Raw genomic sequence first — 10,638 nt, forward strand, 5'->3', positions numbered from 1 at the left:
AGTTAAAATAACCGAACCGTTATATTTAGTTAGTGAACCAAACCATATTGTACTAAAGGTTCTAGAACCAAACCATATGACAAATATACCGAATCAAAATTGAAATCGAACCGAACCGAAATTGAAACTGAAAAATACTAAAAACAAGTTAATTTTTTTTAAAAAAAAAAATTAACGGTTCGGTTCTTTATCAAATGGTTCGGTTTGAAAAAAATATTTTCTAACGGTTCGGAATTTCTAAACGATATACCAAATCAATAATTTTGGTTCGGTTTGGTTATAAATAAATTGAAACGGTTCAGTACGATACAAATAATTTTAACTATGATCTAGTTCGGTTCAGTTCTGTTTTCTCAAAAAACCATACCATGATCAGCCCTAATGACCTATGCGAAATCAACAACTTCAAAGACAATTTAACTTACTAGTCTTAGCTAACTACTCTAAATCACAGAAAACTCAGAAATATATTGATATACAAAGTTTAAATTACAAAGCATGCCCAGAATACACGAGATAGGTTATAGGTAGCACAGATTAACCTCAAGACTTGAAAAGTGTATAAATTGTGTAAGCTGGAACTCCAACATCTGTAGTAGTTCCTGTACAACAATAAATCTTATATTCTTTTTTTTATAAATTTAGTATCTGTTTAACATGAAAAAACTCACGATAAACCAAAAAACTTTCTGCGTGGGGTAGATAGGCTCCTTCTAAATTCAGGCATGGATGTATTATTTCCTTCATTATGATTACTACCTGAACCATTCAAAAGTTTGTTTTCAACTTTTCTTGCTGATAAAGGCTCTTCTGCCTGCACTATTCCTCTGCATATGACAAAAAAAGCTCTATTATCGTTACCAATGATGCTAAGGCGACATAATATCCTTTTTAAGATAGAAACAATTGTAGTAACTAAATTAACAAAAGAAACAATTCTAGTAACTAAATAAGCAAAGTCACTGCATGCTACTGCTAGCCATACCTTGATTCAAGGTTCTGAAAATTCCTTGAAAAGTTCTGACGTATCTTATTTTGATTTAAAGAACCACGAACAGCAGACTCAACAAATCTAAGATCATTTTCGGGCTCAGAGTGATCACTCTTTGGAGGTGTCTCCACTGTCTTTTCACCAGCATATTCTATGCCAGAAGTAAACACCGGGATCAACTCAGGCTTTTGAATCTTTAAGGGAGATGATAGATGATGTTTGGCCTTAGCCTTAGTTTCAAGCTTGCTTTTCCTAATGCCGCCTTGTCTTACAGCACTTAGTTCTTGCTTGAATTGTTCCTCTTCGAGTTTTACTGGCTCTGGTGAATTCACATGCAACCTTGCATTATTCTCAAGGGATGCAACCATTGGCATTGGGACAAGAAATTTGTTAACAGGTACTCTAGCTGGAAATGGATGCTTTAATACTGGCTGGTTGTCTATTGTGTCATTTTTTAACTTGCTTTTAACGACTGACCCTCTATTGGTAGATGTTGATCTTCTAACTGGAGGGGATGGTGATCTTCCTTTCCCTGATCTCGCTAATTTTTCTTCAGTGAGAAGTGACATTTTTGGTATGGACTCCTTGTCCATTAATGCTGAGGGAAACCTTGACCTTCTTTGCTTACCCGAAGAGCAGCTTCTAGCCTGAAAATATAATTTCACATGAACTTATTGAGAAAAGTACAAGTTACAATTCGGTATCGCATAATTTGCAAATGTACTTATTACAGACTTCTATCGTTGAGTATATAATTTTTCAATAACCTCAAAGTTTCTATCATCCATGAGTCTTTGACTTGTTTCAGGCTTAATGCTGCCACTGGTGCCATACTTGGGCAAATGATACGGTGAAACAGCTCTCGGTTTTGGAGAATCTGTAGCATTTCGAGTATTCCCAGCTTTCCACTGCTCCAGCTCTGTTTCTTTTCTTTCCAATGCTAATTTGAGACTTGATATCTGAAAAAAGATCCAATTGTCTTCATTTGTTGTTTATATTAGATTTCAAAATTGCAAAGTTTATGATCGAAGTTCAAACCTCTTCCTTCAGTTCTCGAATTTCTCCAGTTTCTTTATTAGATTGAGCAGCCCCAAGTTCAATGGATGCAACCCTCTCAGCAAACTTGAGTGTGCTAATTGTCTCCCCAATAGCATTAAGTTCGGGATTAATATGAACAAACATCAAAGTTTTGGCATGCCCTCCTAGTGATAAAACAACAAAAGAAACATGGACTAGTTTACGAGTATAGAAAATCAATCAAACATACAACTGTGTTAATAACCACATGCATTGTTATCATATTCCAATAAAATTGTACAAATGGTGCTAAAATCCAAAGTAGAACAGTGTGTGATGAAAAGAGAAATGGTGAACAAAGTTTAAATCTTAATGTTATTATCGCTAATTCTTATGAGTAGTTTGAAACGGGGGAAAAGAATAAATAGAGATATGTTACCTAAAGAATCTTGTAACACTTGTGTGAGCTTGCTATTTCGGTAAGGGATATGTAAACTTTTCTGTGCCAAAGCAGAAATAACATCCCCAAGTGCTGAAAGTGATCTATTTATATGTTGGGCCTCCTTTAATCTCTCGCCAACAGCCTCAGATTTGTCAACTCTCTCACTACCGGCCAAATCCACAAGATGGAGACATCCCCTAAGAATGGAGTTAGAAACTAACTCCCTGCCTCGAACATGAATCGTCAAAACACTGCAATAGGATGGGATAGGATGAATAGTTTTATCAAATACAAATATCTGACTGTTATTATTTGTCTATATTCATGAAGATCTAAAATGGAATCCGTATAAATTTGCATCATAGAAACTACCGTAGAGGATCCAAGTCAATGAAAATGACATTTTACCTATGAGAACGACTGCTTCTCTCATTTAGAGCTGTAGCACCTACAGCACGGTTTTTCTGACCAATTCTCATTAAATTTAGAACATCTCGAGTACAAGTAACTGGAACTAAAAATGCATCAGGAACATTGAGGCCATTCAGCTGGGAAGTGTTTCGTACGTCTAATGTATATCTTGTTAAGGAACTATAAAAACCATAAAATAAATGCTATTGCTAATATCTATACAATACAATTAGTTAAGAATTTAAGCTACCTTACAGAAGTAAAAAATAATTATCATACAAGCACTGCTTGATTAAAGGATATCTTCTGTTAGAGCCATCACTAACTAATAAGTCTCTCACTTGTTCATTGTATATTTCAATCATCTGGACGAAAACTTCATATTTTATGGAATCTGATCTTTCCTTTGATATATTAAATAAATCACGTAAAGCCCTATAGTTTACACCCCATGTCTCTTCAGCTGACAGATCAGGACCACTCTGCAGAAACAATTAATCACGTTAATTACTATACATATATGAGAAAAATGACTTAACAATATAGTAGGTATCCTAATTGAAATTATTCTATACCAACTTTGCCAGTTCAAATGACTGCATCGACATATGTAATGTAAAATGTACTACAAATATTATGCATGTGTAAAAAATACCATCGTGTAGGTCTTCCCTGAACCGGTCTGTCCATATGCAAAGACACATACATTGTAACCATCTAAAACAGATCTGATCAACGGTTGAGTGTCAGCATAAATTTGTTCTGCAGATGAAAAAGAAGAAAACATCATGAGAAGGTTTAAACAATAACACCTAAGACCTAAAATAACATAACAATAAGTATATATTTGCAAGAAAAATCATTAATATATTAACAGTATATGATACCATGACCATTATTGACATATAAAGACTCAGCATGTACAAATATGTTATACTTATATGATACTAGTAAAACAAAGTACATGTTGGTTCTAAACCATATATATACCTTTGGCAGTAAGTTATTGAAAAATTAAAATACCTTGTGTTACACTTGTTCCAAACACCTTATCAAATGAAAATACCCTTCTTGCATCTTTTCCTTGCTTGATGGGATTCACAATCATCATGTCTCCATTTTCTCCAATATAGTCTACTGTAGACTGCCCATTTGATTGTCCCGGTAAGAAGGGTCTCACTCTACAGTAAACCCTAATGGCTCCTGTTGTAAGATAATAAATTCATTAATCTAAATATTCTTATAAATTAATGAATTCATCAAATTCATTGTTAGGACGCGTTTTGGATTCTTACGCACCTTTGAGGTCTTGTACTTGGTTGTAGAGAAAACGGTTCTCTTCCAAAACTTTGTGGTAAGAAGAAGAGGCCACTTCAAGGCTCTTAATATGATGCTCTAATTAGGACATACATAGAACTTAAGTCAGCATACAAGGAAGACATTGTTCATCAAATTAAAACAAAGTCGAACAGGATTACCTAGCCTACTAAATTCTTGTTCCCACTCTGATTGAATTTGCTTTACTTCAAGTTTTGTATCTTCAAAGAAGTATTTTACCGTCTGTAACAAGAAAAAAGAAACTTAGCATATGGGTGTGCTAAAATGCTAATCTAAATTCATATGTTAGCGTAACAAGAGAAGTAGGTCCTGCTATCCAAAAATTGTACCTCAAGTTGTTTCTGTTGAGTATTGATTACTTCAGAATATTTGGCAGAGTAATTGACATTTTGTCGAATAATATCACGCCTGCCACCACAAACGCAGAATTTGGAGAAATCATTTGATGCCAAACTACTTCTTTGATTAAGATATAGTGAGATAGCTTCTACAAACTCCCTCTTTGAGAGACAACCAATATCCCCTTTTAATATTTTCTTCAGGAAAAGTCCAAGCTGCAGAAATTGGTGAGAAGTATATGTATTTTAACAAACCATTTTGTAGTAAGGGAAATGAAAATGATAAAGAAATGACAGTTGTGTTGCGCGGATAGTAGAAATACATAAAATTCAAGTATGAAGTACCTCGGTGCCTTGAGAAACAAGCAAAGATGAGAAATCTTTGACTACCTTGCTGAGTAAGGCATCAATTACCTACAAATTGTCACCCAAATCAGAAATAAGACAACAAGAAATATTTTTTAATAAACTAACACATAAGCTACAACAGTGCAACAAACCAGTAAGGATCTTACCGACCATTGTATTCAGAGGCAGATCATCAATCCCATCTGTCTCTCTAATATAAGCCTGAAGAAGTCTGAGCCCAAAGTGATCAAAAAGGAAAGCAAGAACATTGGTAGTTTTGGTTTCTTCATTCAAGAACTCTTCAGATAGGCTAAGAAATTCTAGCAGATGTTCATACTGCGATGACTCGGACTCCTCCAGTGAATCATCAGCACTATCACTTCCAACTATGGAGGAAGAAGGAGACCTCTTTGGTAAGGAAGTAATTCTCACAGTTCCACCATATCTCCAAACACCAACTCCACCAGATAGTTTCCATTCATAGTATCCCTTCAAACATAGAATGCAATCCACAACTTTATTCGATGAACCCCCCTGCATTTTTAAGTTTCAAAACACCAATCCTTCTTTAACAGAAAGCTCAAAACCATTTCCAAAACAAAACAAACAAGTTAATTAAATTGAAATTGACTGTGAGACATAGTGTCATCTTCAAAACAAAAATGTGTTTTGAAAACAAAATTATATAATTGAGTTATATAATCTATGAAGCACGAACTTCGCTACAGACACCGGGACACGATATTGACACAGACACTCCAACACCGATAATGTCAAAAACATAGGACACCGACATCACTACATGTATGATTGTATTTGAGCCTCATTTAGTATTTATCTATTATTAAAAGAATTTAAAATATTCTAATCAAAATTAATGTCTTTAATTCTTCACTGATACTAACATTCTTTCAATTCATGTTTAACCTTTTTAGATTTTTGTCAGATTTGTTCAAAAAGTGTACAAGTGTGTTGAAGTAAAGAAAAAACAAATTCTTTTTGAAACGCTTGTGTGAATTGTCTGACACATGTTATATAAGTGTGTGTCATATGGGCGTTGGACACGGATTTAAAGAGTTTCTAAGCAAACAAAAAAATCATTTTGTTCGGGGACAATTAGTAACTTATTTAACTTTTACAACATCCGTCTAACTTCTCTGACACGTCATACAAGTATCGCACACCGGCGCATTTTGGACATTGCTACTTGTCGCACATCGGTCTAATTTCTTCCTCTACTTCCTCCACCAGATAGTTTCCATTCATAGTATCCCTTCAGACATAGAATACACTCTACACTCTACTTGTGTATGAGCTTCATAGCTTATAATTGAATGCATGTGTAATAATAATATTCTACACCAACTATACATACAAATTAAATTCATGATGAAAATAATCATTAACAGTAATGTCTCAGAAATTACTAATAGTTACATAAATTCAAATAAATATCTCAACAAAATAAAAGCAATCTGAACAAATAATATCATAAACTCCAATAAAAAAGAAAGGGGAAAAACGAACCTTCTCTAAATCAGAAGCTTCAAAAGTCAACAATTGCATATCCTTAACAGCATAAAGAAAGTTCCTCATATTCTCAAAATACTGAATAGCCGAATGTGCCGCTCCTTCTACCGTAGCAGCATCCGCAAGTGCGGAATTGTCCACAACTTTGACAACAGCTCCGGGATTCACTCTGTTGAGGACGTTGCAGAGAATGATACCATTGCGAAGTGCGAGGTAGAATTGTTGCTGAGAGGGTTTTGGAGGTAGGAATGAAGATGCGACGTTGTCCATTTGACGTAGCCATTCTGAGGCTTCGTATCGCCTTGAAGCTGTTTGCAATGTTCGCCATTGATAATAGCTTTGTTAAATTCTTTCATGGCGGGTTAACGGAAATGTGATTCTTTTTTTTTTTCATTATTTTTTAATTATAAAATTGTTAATTAATAACTATTAATTACTCGTTTACAACATCTTGTCCTTATTAATTTCAATTATAAAGTATATTTTTTTTAATTTGTAGATAACCCGAAACAATGTAAATGTAAATCAATTATATAAATCTTTTATTCATTTAATAATTACTTCGATTTTGACTACATTTAATTATTGATGTTCATAATAAAATGTTTTCTTTTTTAACTAAAATAATACATTAAAAATATGTTTGATCATCTTTGATAAAATCTCTCATCCTTCTTCTGCCTAATATAAAACAAAACAGGTTATGTTTGAATTTCATTAAATAATGGAAATTAACAAAAAAATATATGAAGTCGAAATAAAAATTTCATTTTATGGTTTGGGATTTTTTAGGAATGAGTAAGAAATTTTTTCCATTCCACTCAAATCAAATTGAATGGGAGAAATATGATAAGTGATGAAATGAATTGAAATTCATAACACTTCATTCAATTTTAATTAATCAAAAGTTCCAAACAATAAAACCTCCTTTTGTATCATTTCATTTCGCTCCATTAGGCCATATTTCATCTATCCAAATGGTATAAATTTATCTCCATTGTTTTGATTGATTAAGAAAATATGGAATAGATTGAAATTTTCATTACATTCTCATCATTTCTTATATCATCTAATTTGAACAGAATAAAAAAATCACTTTATCACTTTATTCTATTATAAAATTCTGAAACAATATCTGAAATCACTTGATGTCAGAACTAACCTCGAATTGGACTAAACCGATGGTGATAAACCAAAAAAAAAAAAAAATTACTCAAACAATATAATGACTTTTTATTTCATTTCACTCCAAGCTACTCCACTATATTTTAGTTGGTTTTACAATATTCAATCATAACTAAAGTAAGACTATACATAAAAAAGAATTCAACTTGAATTTTATTTAGACTAAAGTAATGTCAGTATATATATCTTTGTATTAATTGTGCATGTTAATTAAATATTAAATAATAAAATTATCGTGGTTTAGTGGCAAATAAATTGATTTAAAAAATATTTAACTATTTGATGAATTAAATTTTATATTTTATTCTTTTTAATTGATTAATTTATTTTTATTTAAAAGAATTCAATATTTAAATATATTACTGGTCCGGTTCTAAAAAGCGAAAAATAAAAATATAATTAAATATTTAATTATTTAGGGTTATTCTTTTGTATAAATAGTCTACATTTAATTTTTAATCCATGAATATTATGTGGGTTCAATTTATATTTTTTTCTCTCCCTTATGAGAATAATATAGCATCATAGTTTGATTATTGAGAAAGTAGAACATATAAGAAGTTTTTTGTAAGAAATTTTGTACAATTTCCCTCCCTTATAAAGAATACATTATGTTTAATTTTCTTTTGTACAAAAAAAAAAAACAGATTTTACTTTAGTTTTTTTCTACTAATAAAAATAATTTCAATGCCTCTTTGACTATCAAAATTTGTCCACTCTTCTCTTGAGATTAGTGAAAGGAAGGGAAGAGGTTCTATTATCTCTTTGACTTTATGCTCAATTACTTCAAACTCAATCACATACATTAAATTATAAAGTTAAAGTAAACCTTCAATCATTAGCTATAGCAAAGTGTGTCAACTCATTATGTAACCAAAATTATAGTGCTCCTTGCTTACTTACAAAGTCTTAATCTATAATTAAAGTCAAAGATTTTCATCAAAAATAATTTACTCTTTCGGCTAGTACTTAATTTGGACCCATTCTTTTTCTTTTGTAGCCACTGTTCTTTTAACATGTAAAACCAAACTATTGCCATTTTTGTTTATTTTACTTTACTTTTTTTTTTTTTTTTTTTGCTTTTGTTAATTAAAGGGGGTGCCAAGTGATAATTTGGTTGACAAAAAGAAACAAAAGGAAAAAACAAATATTACATTAAAAGAATCAAATGAAATTTGTTGCTTTTCATCACACCAAAAATTGTGCCTCAACTCAAGCATCTTTGTTGTCAATTAATCATTTTTATTAATGTAAATTATTGCTTGTTTACATTATTGAGTTTGTCTAAATACATAGAGCAAAGTCTCATTCATAATTATATTGTATCACCTAAAATAGTAATGAAAATTTTAAATGATTGATTTTATCATAAAAAAAAGTAGTGTTGTCTATTTGTCTATTTGTCTGTTATTTTAGTATATATATATATATATATATATATATATATATATATATATATATATATATATATATATATATATATATATATATATATATATATATATATATATATACATACTAAAATTTAAAATGATTTTTGAGTGATTTATTAAGCCAGTGTCAATCAAAATATCCACTATATTTTTTTTTCAATTTGGTGGAAAATTAATTTAAAATCATCAGATAAAAATGTAGGATGAACCACCTTTTTTGAGAGAGTTATTTCTTTTACTTCATAATTTTCAAAATCCAGTAAAATTTTCCATAGTAAGAAACTAGATTGTTCCCAATTTAGGATGAACTCTATAAATTTATGCAAGATTAAAATAATTATCTTTCATAAAGTAAATAATGTTACATATTCTCCAACAGTTTTACTGCATTTTACTCGGGATTAATAATTAATTTTCAAGTAGATATACTATATGGCATGGTGTAATAATTAATGTATAAAATAAAATGCATGTATATATTATTTACCTGCTTCTTCTGCTTTTCTGTGAGCCAAATCATAATCGTTGAAACTCTCCTCCTCTATGATATTGTTCATAGAAACTAGACCTTTCAATCCTCTTTTTGAAGGAGATGTGAAAAATGAGTTTTGTGATTGTGACACTTCCTGTGGCATTTTTCTGTTAGATATACCAAAGAAAATTATCAGAGAATATGAAGGATATATATGGAAAGAAGAGAATTGGTGAGAGTGATGAATAAGTGTAGGAAAATATAAAGGTGATTAAATTACCTGGAAGGTGAAAGAGGGTTGTTGTTGGTGGTGACTAGCTAGTTATGGTGACTCTTTGGTGAAGGAATGAGCATTCAAAAGTACTAGAAAGAAAGTTATATTAAATGCATGTTATTAATTTCGCTTTAATGTTGTAATTAGTGTGAGTGGAGGGAAAATGAGAGAGAGAGATATTAAAGCATAGAATTTGTTGTTACCATTGGCAATATTGTTTTTAAGGTGTAGGACCATCCCAACTTACTAAAGGCAAATTGGAAAAGAGTGACTCAAGGCGTAATTTGACAAGAAGTGGGGTTGGATATCTAAGAGGGAGTTTGAATTATATCCTAAGAAATCGATTTCAGAATGTCGGAAAGTTATGTAATCGAACTCAATCCTGAACACGTAGCAGTGATAAGTTTTTTTGAAATAGAATTTTATTGTTAATTGTTGTGGTGCTTTCTAACTCGAGAGATTAATATTTGAAGTTGTACACTAAAGACACCTGATTTCTACTAAAAAAAATACTGAAATAGAATACAAATATTATTAGAATTTAAAACATCAACATTATCTTATATTGTTTTCAAAGTGTCTTCTACTGATTTCTTGAAATATTGTGAAGCACCACCTTAAAAGTGTTCTATTATCAAGTTCTATTGGGATAGTTTTTTTTTAGAACTTACCGTTTCCTGCTTTTCTGTTATTCCTTCCTGGTTGTTTTATGGACAAAAAAAAAGTGATGATGATATTTGGAGCACTATTTTTATTAATTAGTAAAAGGAACAAATAAAGGAAACATTAGTTGATCTTTTGACTATAGGTTAATCATCCTGCTTTTTTAAGGCACTGATTTTTATTAATTCCTTTAATT

The 10,638-nt window shown here is 31.1% G+C and overlaps 1 protein-coding gene across 2 annotated transcripts; it reads right to left on the reverse strand.

Annotated features, from left to right (window-relative positions):
- Positions 1-558: 558 nt before the first annotated feature.
- LOC131626815 (kinesin-like protein KIN-14F) lies at positions 559-9,973 on the reverse strand. Of its 2 annotated transcripts, none has more exons than XM_058897657.1 (17): positions 9,786-9,973; positions 9,521-9,659; positions 6,413-6,723; positions 5,057-5,419; positions 4,883-4,951; positions 4,529-4,753; positions 4,340-4,421; positions 4,161-4,256; positions 3,885-4,064; positions 3,517-3,623; positions 3,163-3,343; positions 2,859-3,021; positions 2,448-2,701; positions 2,030-2,193; positions 1,759-1,950; positions 986-1,638; positions 559-827 (listed from the first exon to the last, which is right to left on the reverse strand). In XM_058897657.1, exons 2-17 carry the CDS (start codon positions 9,588-9,590, stop codon positions 668-670), a joined length of 3,270 nt encoding a protein of 1,089 aa, XP_058753640.1. In that variant the 5' UTR covers positions 9,591-9,659; positions 9,786-9,973; the 3' UTR covers positions 559-667. The 2 variants fall into 2 exon arrangements, with proteins under 2 accessions (XP_058753640.1, XP_058753639.1); XM_058897656.1 differs by having other exon boundaries at positions 9,521-9,672.
- Between the last annotated feature and the right edge of the window lie 665 nt (positions 9,974-10,638).

Source organism: Vicia villosa, unplaced genomic scaffold, assembly GCF_029867415.1.
Source record: "Vicia villosa cultivar HV-30 ecotype Madison, WI unplaced genomic scaffold, Vvil1.0 ctg.000325F_1_1, whole genome shotgun sequence".
NCBI lineage: Eukaryota > Viridiplantae > Streptophyta > Magnoliopsida > Fabales > Fabaceae > Vicia > Vicia villosa.

What these genes read in the sequence shown, in the direction of transcription:
- LOC131626815 (XM_058897656.1), bottom strand. Translation starts at nt 9,668, where the DNA reads ATGCCACAGGAAGTGTCACAATCACAAAACTCATTTTTCACATCTCCT. An exon ending in CTCAACAGAAACAACTTGAG is followed by an intron (nt 4,422 to 4,528) that starts GTACAATTTTTG and finishes TTCTTGTTACAG; the next exon opens with ACGGTAAAATACTTCTTTGA. An exon ending in TGGAACAAGTGTAACACAAG is followed by an intron (nt 3,624 to 3,884) that starts GTATTTTAATTT and finishes TTTCATCTGCAG; the next exon opens with AACAAATTTATGCTGACACT.